Genomic DNA, 16,053 nt, shown 5'->3' on the forward strand with positions numbered 1-16,053 from the left:
GTGTGTGCTGATTGGTTTGTGCGCTGCATGCGCACTTCACTAATCGGCACACACGCACGGACAACAGCCCTGAGCACGTACACAGGGCTTTTATTAGTATAGATATTTTTTATTTCATGTGAAAGGGGAGCCATGCTGGGAACCAGGAATAAGAAAAGGAGCCATGCTGGGGACGAAGAATTATAGGGGGACCATGGAGAAGACCAGGAAAGAGAGAAGTCGATTCTAGAGACAAAGATTGAGAGACAGGAACCACGCAGGAGACAAGGAATGAGAGGGGTCCATGATGGGGACTAGGAATAAGAAGAGAACCCATGCTGGGGATGAATGAGGACAAGACATGCTGAGGACTAAGAGAGAAAGGGAATCTATGATGGAGACCTGAAATTAAAGGGGAGCCAAAATGGGGACCAGGAATAAAATTAGAGGAGATGCTAATGACCATAAATTAAATGGTGAGCCATGCTGGGAAACAAGAATTATGAGACATCTTGAACTGGGAAAGGAAGGTGCGACTTGTTCAGTACCACAGCTGTTTGATCAGTCCTACTCTCGGCCGTTCTGTGAGATGCTAATTTTGGGGTCAGACATCATGATTTCTGCGTTGTACGTGTTTGACGACTCCATTAGACACTTTAACCTTCTTTCAGTATACTTTTTTCCTTTGAGAGGACATCCCTCATAAAAGACCATTACTATGGAAATCCAGTGGTCGGATCAAAGTCTGTAAATAGAGGACATGCGACCAGTAACAAAACGACCGGGATATAATCTGTCTCCACCAGGATTACAAAGTATAAAGTCAGGTTTCAGGTGTCTAGTAAAGTCAGTGGGGGAGGAAAGGAGGAAGATGAAGGAGCAGAGGGTCAGCTAAGGAGGAAGATGAAGGGGCAGTGGGGGAGGTAAGGAGGATGATGAAGGGGCAGTGGGGGAGGTAAGGAGGAAGATGAAGGGGCAGTTGGGGAGGTAAGGAGGATGATGAAGGGGCAGTGGGGGAGGTAAGGAGGAAGATGAAGGGATAGAGGGGGAGGTAAGGAGGAAGATGAAGGGGCAGTGGGGGAGGTAAGGAGGAAGATGAAGGAGCAGAGGGTCAGCTAAGGAGGACGATGAAGGGAGAAAGGAGGAAGCAGCAGGTGACGCATAGACCAAGGAGGAAGAAGAGTGTGATAAAACCTGGGGAGGGAGGCGGTCGTGATGTCATCGGCCACAACCTCAGCCCCAGTATAAATACCTGCACCTGATCTGTCCCTGTTCACACAGCATCCTCAGCCTGACTGCTCCACAGACCGGTAAGTGTCAGCTCTTTAGACCACTGCGCTGTCGGATCTTCTCTCTTCTATCTCTGGATCAGGGACGGCAGCATTTTGAATTCTTTGTCCTGCTTGGATCATTAGGAGATTTTGGAGCAGATTTATCAGAACTGGAGCATTTTCCTGAAGCCACCAATCAGATTCTGGCATTTTCAGTGTTTTGCGGTCCGTTTTTCACAGATCCGCTTTTTAGTTTTTTGTTTCTGTTGTGATTCCGTTCCATTTTTCCGTATTCCGTATATATGAGCTGAGGGTCCTATAGAGAACGTTTATCGGATTACCTCTGTATTACTGGAAAGTGGCGACAAAAGTCCACAAATCTCACTACATAGAAACCTAGAATGTGTCGGCAGATAAGAACCATTTGGCCCATCTAGTCTGCCCAATATACTGAGTACTATGGATAGCCTCTGGCCCTATCTTATATGAAGGATAGCCTTATGCCTATCCCATGCATGCTTAACCTCCTTCACTGTATTTGCAGCTGCCACTTCTGCAGGAAGGCTATTCCATGCATCCACTACTCTCTCAGTAAAGTAATACTTCCTGATATTACTGTTAACCCTTTGCCCCTCTAATTTAACACTATGTCCTCTTGTAGCAGTTTTTCTTCTTGTAAATCTTCTCTCCTCTTTTCCCTTGTTGATTCCCTTTATGTATTTAGCAGTTTCTCTCATCTCCCCTCTGTCTCGTCTTTCTTCCAAGCTATACATGTTAAGGTCCTTTAATCTTTCCTGGTAAGTTTTATCCTGCAATCCATGTACCAGTTTAGTAGCTCTTCTCTGAACTCTCTCCAAAGTATCAGTATCCTTCTGGAGATATGGTCTCCAGTACTGAGCACAATACTCCATATGGTCTCCAATACTCCACAATACTCTCACTAGTGCTCTGTAGAGCGGCATGAGCGCCCCCCTCTGTCTACTGGTAATGCCTCTCCCTATACACCCCAGCATTCTGCTAGCATCTCCTGCTGCTCTATGACATGGTCTGCCTACCTTTAAGTCTTCTGAAATAATGACCCCTAAATCCCTTTCCTCAGACACTGAGGTTAGGACTGTATCACTGATTGTATATTCTGCTCTTGGGTTTTTACGCCCCAGGTGCATTATCTTGCACTTATCAACATTACATTTTAGTTGCCAGATTTTTGACCATTCCTCTAGTTTTCCTAAATCTTTTTCCATTTGGTGTCTCCCTCCAGGAACATCAACCCTGTTACAAATCTTTGTGTCATCAGCAAAAAGACACACCTTACCATCGAGGCCTTCTGCAATGTCGCTGATAAAGATATTAAACAATATGGGTCCCAGAACAGATCCCTGAGGTACCCCACTGGTAACAAGACCTTGGTCTGAATATACTCCATTGACTACAACCCTCTGTGGTCTGTCCCTCAGCCACTGCCTAATCCACTCAACAATATGGGAGTCCATGCACAAAGACTGCACTTTATTGATAAGCCTTCTATGTGGGACAGTATCAAAAGCCTTACTAAAGTCTAGATAAGCGATGTCTACTGCACCTCCGCCATCTATTATTTTAGTCACCCAATCAAAAAAATCTATAAGATTAGTTTGACATGATCTCCCTGAAGTAAACCCATGCTGTTTTTCATCTTTCAATCCATGGGATTTTAGATGTTCCACAATCCTCTCCTTAAGTATGGTTTACATTAATTTCCCCACTATTGGTGTCAGGCTTACTGGCCTATAGTTGCCCGATTCCTCCCTACTACCTTTCTTGTGAATGGGCACAACATTTGCTAATTTCCAATCTTCTGGGACGACTCCTGTTACCAGTGATTGGTTAAATAAATCTGTTAATGGTTTTGCTAGTTCACTGCTGAGCTCTTTTAATAGCTTTGGGTGTATCCCATCAGGCCCCTGTGACTTATTTGTATTAATTTTAGACAGTTGACTTAGAACCTCTTCCTCTGTAAAGACACATGCATCAAAAGATTCATTAGTCTCCCTTCCTAACTGAGGTCCTTTTCCTTAATTTTCCTTCGTAAAGACTGATCAGAAGTGTTCATTGAGGCAGTCAGCTAGTTCTTTATCTTCTTCCATATACCTTCCTTCTTTTGTTTTTAATTTGGTAATTCCTTGTTTTAGTTTCCTTTTTTCATTTATGTATCTGAAGAATGTCTTATCGCCTTTTTTCCCTGACTGAGCTAATTTCTCTTCTGCCTGTGCTTTAGAAGCTCTTATAACTTGTTTGGCCTCTCTCTGCCTAATCTTGTAAATTTGTCTGTCATCCTCGTTTAGTTTTTTTTATATAATTCCTAAATGCTATCTTTTTGTTTTTAATGATTTTGGCCACTTCTGCTGAGTACCACAGTGGTCGCTTCCTTTTTGTACTTTTACTGACAAGCCTAATGCAATTTTCTGTTGCCTTCAATAGTGCCACTTTTAAGTCGTCCCATTTCTCCTGGACTCCAATGAAACTGTTCCAGTCTGATAGGGACTCGTATACCACTAATCTAATTTTAGAAAAGTAAGTTTTTCTAAAATCTAAAACTTTTGTTTTTGTGTGGTGTGACTCAGTCACTGTACTTATAGTAAACCACACTGAGTGGTGATCACTAGATCCCAAGCTTTCCCCTACAGTAATATCAGATACCAAATTCCCATTTGTGAATACTAAATCTAAAATGGCCTCCTTCCGGGTTGGCTCCTCCACTACTTGCTGTAGAGATAATCCCAGTAGGGAGTTTAGAATATCTGTACTCCTGGCAGAACTAGCTATTTTGGTTTTCCAGTTTACATCTGGAAGATTGAAGTCCCCCATAATGATAACTTCCCCCTTCAATGTCATTTTAGCTATTTCCTCCACTAGTAGATCATCTAATTCTTTGACTTGGCTAGGTGGTCTATATATCACACCTACACGAGTTACCTTATGATTATCAAGCTGCACTACGAAGCCACAGATCGCTGCACTGGACTGACATGCCTGTTCTCCAGCCCTGAAGGGGTTAATCACCTGGAGAAGCTTTTGGAAAGTCATGTATTTGCGTTCGGCTCCATTTCTGTTCCCTCCCGGGTCGCTGGGCCAGCAGTATTTACCAGGGAGGGAATGGGTAAACAGCAGGGGCGGCGTAATACGTAACGCAGTAATACGTAATGGATTTATCGTGTCCTTTATGGAAAAAGAGGACCTCTCCCCTCTCCTGCCTGTTTTATAGCTTCATGCATTCTCCATGTAATAACAGTTCTGGAGCCTCTAGTCTTACGGCTCTATGTTCTGCCATTCCTCTAGTATTTCTACTAGAAGTTATGTATGAATTGCTATTAGCCTTCAGTAAGGGTACAGAGGGGTGTTACCAGTTGGGGGTGTGCACCTGCACAGACTCAATATCCAATCAGTGCTGCCATTTTCAGACTGTGCAGAGGGACAACCCCACCAACTGGTGACCTCCTCTCTGTACCCTTACTGAAGGCTAATAGCAATTCATTCATAACTTCTAGTAGAAAAAATAGAGGAATGGCAGAACAAACAGATATAAGAATAAAGGCTCCAGAATTGTTATTACATGGGGAATGCATGATGCTATTAAAACAAGCAGGAGAGGGGAGAGGTCCTCTTTAACCACCTCCGGACCGCCTAACGCAGGATCGCGTTCCGGAGGTGGCAGCGCTGCGCACAGTCACGCATATACGCGTCATCTCGCGAGACGCGAGATTTCCTGTGAACGCGCGCACACAGGCGCGCGCGCTCACAGGAACGGAAGGTAAGAGAGTTGATCTCCAGCCTGCCAGCGGCGATCGTTCGCTGGCAGGCTGGAGATGTGTTTTTTTTAACCCCTAACAGGTATATTAGACGCTGTTTTGATAACAGCGTCTAATATACCTGCTACCTGGTCCTCTGGTGGTCCCCTTTGTTTGGATCGACCACCAGAGGACACAGGTAGCTCAGTAAAGTAGCACCAAGCACCACTACACTACACTACACCCCCCCCCCATCACTTATTAACCCCTTATTAGCCCCTGATCACCCCTAATCACCCCTGATCACCCCATATAGACTCCCTGATCACCCCCCTGTCATTGATTACCCCCCTGTCATTGATCAACCCCCTGTAAAGCTCCATTCAGACGTCCGCATGATTTTTACGGATCCACTGATAGATGGATCGGATCCGCAAAACGCATCCGGACGTCTGAATGAAGCCTTACAGGGGCATGATCAATGACTGTGGTGATCACCCCATATAGACTCCCTGATCACCCCCCTGTCATTGATTACCCCCCTGTCATTGATTACCCCCCTGTAAAGCTCCATTCAGATGTCCGCATGATTTTTACGGATGCACTGATACATGGATCGGATCCGCAAAACGCATCCGGTCGTCTGAATGAAGCCTTACAGGGGCATGATCAATGACTGTGGTGATCACCCCCCTGTCATTGATTACCCCCCTGTAAAGCTCCATTCAGATGTCCGCATGATTTTTACGGATGCACTGATAGATGGATCGGATCCGCAAAACGCATCCGGACGTCTGAATGAAGCCTTACAGGGGCATGATCAATGACTGTGGTGATCACCCCATATAGACTCCCTGATCACCCCCCTGTCATTGATTACCCCCCTGTCATTGATTACCCCCCTGTAAAGCTCCATTCAGATGTCCGCATGATTTTTACGGATGCACTGATAGATGGATCGGATCCGCAAAACGCATCCGGACGTCTGAATGAAGCCTTACAGGGGCATGATCAATGACTGTGGTGATCACCCCATATAGACTCCCTGATCACCCCCCTGTAAAGCTCCATTCAGATGTCCGCATGATTTTTACGGATGCACTGATACATGGATCGGATCCGCAAAACGCATCCGGTCGTCTGAATGAAGCCTTACAGGGGCATGATCAATGACTGTGGTGATCACCCCCCTGTCATTGATTACCCCCCTGTAAAGCTCCATTCAGATGTCCGCATGATTTTTACGGATGCACTGATAGATGGATCCGATCCGCAAAACGCATCCGGACGTCTGAATGAAGCCTTACAGGGGCATGATCAATGACTGTGGTGATCACCCCATATAGACTCCCTGATCACCCCCCTGTCATTGATCACCCCCCTGTCATTGATTACCCCCCTGTAAAGCTCCATTCAGATGTCCGCATGATTTTTACGGATGCACTGATAGATGGATCCGATCCGCAAAACGCATCCGGACGTCTGAATGAAGCCTTACAGGGGCATGATCAATGACTGTGGTGATCACCCCATATAGACTCCCTGATCACCCCCCTGTCATTGATCACCCCCCTGTCATTGATTACCCCCCTGTAAAGCTCCATTCAGATGTCCGCATGATTTTTACGGATGCACTGATAGATGGATCGGATCCGCAAAACGCATCCGGACGTCTGAATGAAGCCTTACACGGGCGTGATCAATGACTGTGGTTATCACCCCATATAGACTCCCTGATCACCCCCCTGTCATTGATCACCCCCCTGTCATTGATCACCCCCCTGTCATTGATCACCCCCCTGTCATTGATCACCCCCCTGTCATTTAGCACCCCTCTGTAAGGCTCCATTCAGATATTTTTTTGGCCCAAGTTAGCAGAATTTTTTTTTTTTTTTCTTACAAAGTCTCATATTCCACTAACTTGTGTCAAAAAATAAAATCTCACATGAACTCACCATACCCCTCACGGAATCCAAATGCGTAAAATTTTTTAGACATTTATATTCCAGACTTCTTCTCACGCTTTAGGGCCCCTAGAATGCCAGGGCAGTATAAATACCCCACATGTGACCCCATTTCGGAAAGAAGACACCCCCAGGTATTCCGTGAGGGGCATATTGAGTCCATGAAAGATTGAAATTTTTGTCCCAAGTTAGCGGAACGGGAGACTTTGTGAGAAAAAAATTAAAAATATCAATTTCCGCTAACTTGTGCCAAAAAAAAAAAATTTCTATGAACTCGCCATGCCCCTCATTGAATACCTTGGGGTGTCTTCTTTCCAAAATGGGGTCACATGTGGGGTATTTATACTGCCCTGGCATTCTAGGGGCCCCAAAGCGTGAGAAGAAGTCTGGTATCCAAATGTCTAAAAATGCCCTCCTAAAAGGAATTTGGGCACCTTTGCGCATCTAGGCTGCAAAAAAGTGTCACACATCTGGTATCGCCGTACTCAGGAGAAGTTGGGGAATGTGTTTTGGGGTGTCATTTTACATATACCCATGCTGGGTGAGAGAAATATCTTGGTCAAATGCCAACTTTGTATAAAAAAATGGGAAAAGTTGTCTTTTGCCAAGATATTTCTCTCACCCAGCATGGGTATATGTAAAATGACACCCCAAAACACATTCCCCAACTTCTCCTGAATACGGCGATACCACATGTGTGACACTTTTTTGCAGCCTAGGTGGGCAAAGGGGCCCATATTCCAAAGAGCACCTTTAGGATTTCACAGGTCATTTACCTACTTACCACACATTAGGGCCCCTGGAAAATGCCAGGGCAGTATAACTACCCCACAAGTGACCCCATTTTGGAAAGAAGACACCCCAAGGTATTCTGTGAGGGGCATGGCGAGTTCCTAGAATTTTTTATTTTTTGTCACAAGTTAGTGGAAAATGCTTATTTTTTTTTTTTATTTTTTTTTCATACAAAGTCTCATATTCCACTAACTTGTGACAAAAAATAAAAACTTCCATGAACTCACATTGCCCATCAGCGAATACCTTGGGGTCTCTTCTTTCCAAAATGGGGTCACTTGTGGGGTAGTTATACTGCCCTGGCATTCTAGGGGCCCAAATGTGTGGTAAGGAGTTTGAAATCAAATTCTGTAAAAAATGACCTGTGAAATCCGAAAGGTGCTCTTTTGAATATGGGCCCCTTTGCCCACCTCGGCTGCAAAAAAGTGTCACACATCTGGTATCTCCGTAATCGGGAGAAGTTGGGGAATGTGTTTTGGGGTGTCATTTTACATATACCCATGCTGGGTGAGAGAAATATCTTGGCAAAAGACAACTTTTCCCATTTTTTTATACAAAGTTGGCATTTGACCAAGATATTTATCTCACCCAGCATGGGTATATGTAAAAAGACACCCCAAAACACATTCCTCAACTTCTCCTGAATACAGAGATACCAGATGTGTGACACTTTTTTGCAGCCTAGGTGGGCAAAGGGGCCCACATTCCAAAGAGCACCTTTCGGATTTCACAGGTCATTTACCTACTTACCACACATTTGGGCCCCTAGAATGCCAGGGCAGTATAACTACCAAACAAGTGACCCCATTTTGGAAAGAAGAGACCCCAAGGTATTCGCTGATGGGCATAGTGAGTTCATGGAAGTTTTTATTTTTTGTCACAAGTTTGTGGAATATGAGACTTTGTATGAAAAAAAAAAAAAAAAAAAAAAATCATCATTTTCCACTAACTTGTGACAAAAAATAAAAAATTCTAGGAACTCGCCATGCCCCTCACGGAATACCTTGGGGTGTCTTCTTTCCAAAATGGGGTCACTTGTGGGGTAGTTATACTGCCCTGGTATTCTAGGGGCCCAAATGTGTGGTAAGGAGTTTGAAATCAAATTCAGGAAAAAATGAGGAGTGAAATCCGAAAGGTGCTCTTTGGAATATGGGCCCCTTTGCCCACCTAGGCTGCAAAAAAGTGTCACACATCTGGTATCCCCGTACTCAGGAGAAGTTGAGGAATGTGTTTTGGGGTGTCTTTTTACATATACCCATGCTGGGTGAGATAAATATCTTGGTCAAATGACAACTTTGTATAAAAAAATGGGAAAAGTTGTCTTTTGCCAAGATATTTCTCTCACCCAGCATGGGTATATATAAAATGACACCCCAAAACACATTCCCCACCTTCTCCTGAGTACGGAGATACCAGATGTGTGACACTTTTTTGCAGCCTAGGTGGGCAAAGGGGCCCATATTCCAAAGAGCACCTTTCGGATTTCACAGGTCATTTTTTACAGAATTTGATTTCAAACTCCTTACCACACATTTGGGCCCCTAGAATGCCAGGGCAGTATAACTACCCCACAAGTGACCCCATTTTGGAAAGAAGAGACCCCAAGGTATTCGCTGATGGGCATAGTGAGTTCATAGAAGTTTTTATTTTTTGTCACAAGTTAGTGGAATATGAGACTTTGTAAGGAAAAAAAAAAAAAAAAAAAAAATCATCATTTTCCGCTAACTTGTGACAAAAAATAAAAAGTTCTATGAACTCACTATGCCCATCAGCGAATACCTTAGGGTGTGTACTTTCAGAAATGGGGTCATTTGTGGGGTGTTTGTACTGTCTGGGCATTGTAGAACCTCAGGAAACATGACAGGTGCTCAGAAAGTCAGAGCTGCTTCAAAAAGCGGAAATTCACATTTTTGTACCATAGTTTGTAAACGCTATAACTTTTACCCAAACCATTTTTTTTTTACCCAAACATTTTTTTTTTATCAAAGACATGTAGAACTATAAATTTAGAGCAAAATTTCTATATGGATGTCGTTTTTTTTTGCAAAATTTTACAACTGAAAGTGAAAAATGTCATTTTTTTGCAAAAAAATCGTTAAATTTCGATTAATAACAAAAAAAGTAAAAATGTCAGCAGCAATGAAATACCACCAAATGAAAGCTCTATTAGTGAGAAGAAAAGGAGGTAAAATTCATTTGGGTGGTAAGTTGCATGACCGAGCAATAAACGGTGAAAGTAGTGTAGGTCAGAAGTGTAAAAAGTGGCCTGGTCTTTCAGGGTGTTTAAGCACTGGGGGCTGAGGTGGTTAAATAACCAGGAATCCGACAATTGGCGGGAAAGAGAAGAGCTGTGACCTCCGACCAAACCGCACTCATCATGTATAGTCCCTCAATCCCCCAAATGTGGACGGGGGTCCTGGAGTCAGGCCGTGGGGTGTAGCTAAAGGGTGCCCACAGCCTTCTCTCCCATCCTCTCCAGCACCAGGTGTGACTGCAGCCTTCTCCCCCAACCTCTCCAGCACCAGGTGTGACTGCAGCCTTCTCCACAAACCTCTCCAGCACCAGGTGTGACTGCAGCCGTCTCCCCCATCCTCTCCAGCACCAGGTGTGACTGCAGCCTTCTCACCCATACCCTCCAGCACCAGGTGTGACTGCAGCCTTCTCCCCCATACCCTCCAGCACCAGGTGTGACTGCAGCCGTCTCCCCCATACCCTCCAGCACCAGGTGTGACTGCAGCCGTCTCCCCCATACCCTCCAGCACCAGGTGTGACTGCAGCCGTCTCCCCCATACCCTCCAGCACCAGGTGTGACTGCAGCCTTCTCCCCCATACCCTCCAGCACCAGGCGAGACTGCAGCCGTCTCCCCCATACCCTCCAGCACCAGGTGTGACTGCAGCCTTCTCCCCCATACCCTCCAGCACCAGGTGTGACTGTAGCCTTCTCTTCCATCCTCTCCAGCACCATGTGTGACTGCAGCCTTCTCCCCCAACCTCTCCAGCACCAGGTGTGACTGCAGCCTTCTCCCCCATCCTCTCCAGCACCAGGTGTGACTGCAGCCTTCTCCCCCCAACCTCTGCAGCACCAGGTGTGACTGTAGCCTTCTCCCCCCAACCTCTCCAGCACCAGGTGTGACTGCAGCCTTCTCCCCCATATCCTCCAGCACCAGGTGTGACTGTAGCCTTCTCTTCCATCCTCTCCAGCACCATGTGTGACTGCAGCCTTCTCCCCCATACCCTCCAGCACCAGGTGTGACTGTAGCCTTCTCTTCCATCCTCCCCAGCACCAGGAGTGACTGCAGCCTTCTCGCCCATCCTCTCCAGCACCAGGTGTGACTGTAGCCTTCTCCCCCAACCTCTCCAGCACCAGGTGTGACTGCAGCCTTCTCGCCAAACCTCTCCAGCACCAGGTGTGACTGCAGCCTTCTCCCCCATCATCTCCAGCACCAGGTGTGACTGCAGCCTTCTCCCCATACCCTCCAGCACCTGGAGTGACTGTAGTCTTCTCTCCCATCCTTTCCAGCACCAGGTGTGACTGTAGCCTTCTATTCCATCCTCTCCAGCACCATGTGTGACTGCAGCCTTCTCCCCCATCCTCTCCAGCACCAGGAGTGACTGCAGCCTTCTCCCCCATCCTCTCCAGCACCAGGAGTGACTGCAGCCTTCTCCCCAACCTCTCCAGCATCAGGAGTGACTGCAGACTTCTCCCCCATCCTCTCCAGCACAAGGTGTGACTGCAGACTTCTCCCCCATCCTCTCCAGCACCAGGTGTGACTGCATGCTTGCCCCCGCCCCCCCCCCCCCCCCCCCAATCCTCTTCAGCACCAGGTGTGACTGCAGCCTTCTGTCCCATCCTCTCCAGCACCAGGTGTGACTGCAGCCTTCTCCCCCATACCCTCCAACACCAGGTGTGACTGTAGCCTTCTCTTCCATCCTCTCCAGCACCAGGAGTGACTGCAGCCTTCTCCCCCATCCTCTCCAGCACCAGGAGTGACTGCAGCCTTCTCGCCCAACCTCTCCAGCACCAGGAGTGACTGCAGCCTTCTCGCCAAACCTCTCCAGCACCAGGTCTGACTGCAGCCTTCTCCCCCATCCTCTCCAGCACCAGGAGTGACTGCAGCCTTCTCCCCCAACCTCTCCAGCACCAGGCATGACTGCAGCCTTCTCCCCCAACCTCTCCAGCACCAGGTGTTACTGTAGCCTTCTCTCTCATCCTCTCCAGCACCAGGAGTGACTGCAGCCTTCTCCCCCATACCCTCCAGCACCAGGTGTGACTGTAGCCTTCTCTCCCATCCTCTACAGCACTAGAGTAACTACAGCATTCTCCCCAAACCTCTCTAGCATCAGGAGTGACTGCAATCTTCTCCCCCATACCCTCCAGCACCAGGTGTGACTGTAGCCTTCTCCCCCAACCTCTCCAGCACCAGGTGTGACTGCAGCCTTCTCCCCCATCCTCTCCAGCACCAGGTGTGACTGTAGCCTTCTCCCCCATCCTCTCCAGCACCAGGTGTGACTGCAGCTTTCTCCCCCAACCTCTCCAGCACCAGGAGTGACTGCAGCCTTCTCCCCCAACCTCTCCAGCACCAGGTGTGACTGCAGCCTTCTCCCCCAACCTCTCCAGCACCAGGTGTGATTGTAGCCTTCTCCCCCAACCTCTCCAGCACCAGGTGTGACTGCAGCCTTCTCCCCAAACTCTCCAGCACCAGGTGTGACTGCAGCCTTCTCCCCCAACCTCTCCAGCACCAGGTGTGATTGTAGCCTTCTCCCCCATCCTCTCCAGCACCAGGTGTGAATGCAGCTTTCTCCCCCATACCCTCCAGCACCAGGTGTGACTGCAGCCTTCTCCCCTATACCCTCCAGCACCAGGTGTGACTGCAGCCTTCTCCCCCATACCCTCCAGCACCAGGTGTGACTGCAGCCTTCTCCCCCATCCTGTCCAGGGTGTGGTCTTTACTTTTCTGAACATTCATTGTATTACTTTTTAATATCCACGTTCCATGCGGGGAAACCCCGGAGCAGGTGCTGACGAGCCCAGTTGTCTGTTTGGGTCTCGTGTCCCCAGAACCTGAATGACCCTAATGAGATAAAAGCGCCTGATAACAGAGGACAACAGCTCCCTGAGGCACAGACGTGCGATTGTCTCGTATCTGGACTGAAGCCGACACCAGAACCGGACATCCAGGTCGCCTGGACTCCAAGTGACTAGTCAGCCTTTGCTTGGGCCCGTCAGCCATCGGGGTGAATTCGCACTGGGGCACATTTACTATAGTGGTTGTAGCCGATAAAAGGCTGTTTTAGGCAGTCTTATTTTTTTTGTCGCATTTACTACTGAAATTGCGCCTGTTTTAGAGGATTTTGCGCCTCCTTCGCATATTTACATTTTTTCTTTCGACCTATTTATGTAGATGCGCCTTTTTTGCACCTGAATTTGTTGGAACAACAGTCCACTTCTAGTGCTGAGCGAACTTGTGTTTTAAGTTTGGCATCCAAGGTTCGGGTTATCGAACAATCCCATTGTGGATTCCGCAATCACGGATTATTCTGCGCACTCGTGGGATTGGCTGCGTGTGAAATGCTCTGATTCCTGCGTGTTCTTCTCTTCCAGATCACAATGTCGTATCCAGTGAGCGCTCAGCCCCAGGCCATGCAGGGATACAGCACCAGCACCAGCCAGTGGAACTCCGACGTCATGGACTGCTGCGAGGACATGGGAATCTGTAAGTGTTGGGTGGAGGAGACCTCCGTGCAGGAACTGCTTCACCTGTAATCTCAGGTTTCACGCCCCTCGTCTCTCTATGGCGCCCACGTGACTGTTTTATTCTGTTTTTTAGGTCTTTGTGGAGCATTTGTCCCCTGTATTCTGGCGTGTAGGGTGGCTTCAGACTTCGGAGAGTGCTGCTGTCTACCATTCCTGCCGGGGACTTTGCTCGCCATGAGGACCGGCGTCAGGGAACGTTATCACATCCCGGTAAGTCGTACACCTGGTGCGCAATTTCCATGTGGCTCTCCGGAGGCTGTTACATCCTGATAGTGAGGAGCTGGGGGCGGACATTACCACCACACGGGGGGCCCCAGAGATCACAAGAGGTTGGCCGAAAACGGCAACTAAAGGAGTGGACGTAGCACCTGTGCAGCCGATTCATGTGCACGGGGGTCGGGGGGGGGGGGGGCCTTCCAGACTGTAGAGCAGTAACCGAAGTGCCCAGACTGCCCTGCTGAGAGGGGGGCTTAGAGCGATGGGGTGGAGCTTTGGGTGATGGGGTGGAGCTTTGGGTGATGGGGTGGGGGCTTGGCTGGGTGAATGGGTGGAGCTTAGCAGAGTGATGTGGTGGAGCTTTAGGTGATGGGGTGGAGCTTTGGGTGAATGGGTGTAGCTTAGGAGAGTGATGGGGTGGAGCTTTGGGTGATGGGGTGGAGCTTTGGGTGATGGGGTGGGGGCTTGGCAGGGTGAATGGGTGGAGCTTAGCAGAGTGATGTGGTGGATCTTTAGGTGATGTGGTGGAGCTTTGGGTGAATGGGTGGAGCTTAGCAGAGTGATGTGGTGGAGCTTTAGGTGATGTGGTGGAGCTTTGGGTGAATGGGTGGAGCTTAGCAGAGTGATGTGGTGGAGCTTTAGGTGATGGGGTGGAGCTTTGGGTGAATGGGTGGAGCTTAGGAGAGTGATGTGGTGGAGCTTTGGGTGATGGGGTGGAGCTTTGGGTGATGGGGTGGGGGCTTGGCAGGGTGAATGGGTGGAGCTTAGCAGAGTGATGTGGTGGAGCTTTAGGTGATGTGGTGGAGCTTTGGGTGAATTGGGTGGAGCTTAGCAGAGTGATGTGGTGGAGCTTTAGGTGATGGGGTGGAGCTTTGGGTGAATGGGTGGAGCTTAGCAGAGTGATGTGGTGGATCTTTAGGTGATGTGGTGGAGCTTTGGGTGAATGGGTGGAGCTTAGCAGAGTGATGTGGTGGAGCTTTAGGTGATGGGGTGGAGCTTTGGGTGAATGGGTGGAGCTTAGCAGAGTGATGTGGTGGATCTTTAGGTGATGTGGTGGAGCTTTGGGTGAATGGGTGGAGCTTAGCAGAGTGATGTGGTGGAGCTTTAGGTGATGGGGTGGAGCTTTGGGTGAATGGGTGGAGCTTAGCAGAGTGATGTGGTGGAGCTTTAGGTGAATGGGTGGAGCTTAGCAGAGTGATGGGGTGCGCTATTGGTCCCCTGTACATAACTTTGCTTGGGGCCATATCCACATGTAGGGGCCCCCAGGGGTAGTAATCTAGGACATGTGGATAGTCAGACAGCATCTCCTGCTGAGTCTATGGCAGCCATTTTTATTTCAGGGCCCGGGCCCCTGGAGGTTCTGTACCAATACAAAAAATTTCAGTACAAAAACAGCAAAGTCTCTGCTAAGTGGCTCAGAAAAACACGTCAGCTTTCCTCCAGAAACAGCGCCTCCCCTGTCTACAGGCTGAGTGTGGTATGGCGTCTCTGCCCCATTGCACCAGTCAGGACCCCAGGACAGGAGGGGCGCAGCCATGTCCTTCTAGGTGCAGTTTCCCTTTCTGACTGTTTCCTTTCTCGTGTTGCAGGGAACTATCTGCAATGACTGCGTGTGCCTGACGTTCTGCGGACAGTGCACGCTTTGTCAGTTGGCCCGTGAGCTGAAACAAAGGACCTGATGGGACGGTACGGAGACACGCCGAGCATCAATGGACTGTAACATACAGAGGGATGGTCGCTGACTGACCACCGCACCCAATGTGGGAGGAAGTGGCGCCATCCTGTGCACACAAAGCCCCTATACACCTGCCCACCGCGCCCACCACTGGCCGTACCGCGAAGGACGACTGATATCTCTCCATGTTATATAATATTCTCTTCTGATGCAGCCGGTGTGTAACTACATCTTCCTCCCTGCAGGCTGTCAGAGCATGCTGGGAGTTGTGGTTCCACACCAGCTGGAGACCCCTGCCCTGACTGTTTGTAGGAGTTTTATGTATTTGCATTTTATAAAATAAGATTATAATAAATACAGAGAAATGTCCCTCACCGTGTGACGTACATTTACCCCGCCGCCCCCTCCAGCAGCGCTGCCCCCTGGTGGGGACCCCGCGGGACGTCTCTCTACCCCGCGTTATATTAGGATTTGTCATCATCTGAAAAATTATTGTTTTTGGTTTTTCCCCAAATTCTTCTTCTACATAAAGATGAGGATAAAGGTTTTCTGTGCAGGAAGCTTAAAGGGGTATTCCGGTTCCTATCCACTGGATTGGGGATAACTGTTAGATTGGTGGGGGCCCGACTGCTAG

The 16,053-nt window shown here is 48.4% G+C and overlaps 1 protein-coding gene across 1 annotated transcript; it reads left to right on the plus strand.

Annotated features, from left to right (window-relative positions):
- Positions 1-1,188: 1,188 nt before the first annotated feature.
- Positions 1,189-15,788, plus strand: LOC120986779 (cornifelin homolog). The gene is made up of 4 exons (XM_040415485.1): positions 1,189-1,289; positions 13,376-13,487; positions 13,602-13,738; positions 15,334-15,788. The coding sequence occupies exons 2-4, from the start codon at positions 13,382-13,384 to the stop codon at positions 15,421-15,423; spliced, it is 333 nt and encodes a 110-aa protein (XP_040271419.1). The 5' UTR covers positions 1,189-1,289; positions 13,376-13,381; the 3' UTR covers positions 15,424-15,788.
- Positions 15,789-16,053: the final 265 nt, after the last annotated feature.

This window comes from Bufo bufo, chromosome 1, assembly GCF_905171765.1.
Source record: "Bufo bufo chromosome 1, aBufBuf1.1, whole genome shotgun sequence".
Classification (NCBI taxonomy): Eukaryota; Metazoa; Chordata; class Amphibia; order Anura; family Bufonidae; genus Bufo; species Bufo bufo.

Bases quoted from the DNA above. Each gene is read 5' to 3' on its own strand.
- LOC120986779 (XM_040415485.1), top strand. From the start codon at position 13,382: ATGTCGTATCCAGTGAGCGCTCAGCCCCAGGCCATGCAGGGATACAGC. The intron at 13,488-13,601 runs GTAAGTGTTGGG...TCTGTTTTTTAG, and splicing joins CTGCGAGGACATGGGAATCT to GTCTTTGTGGAGCATTTGTC. The intron at 13,739-15,333 runs GTAAGTCGTACA...CTCGTGTTGCAG, and splicing joins GGGAACGTTATCACATCCCG to GGAACTATCTGCAATGACTG.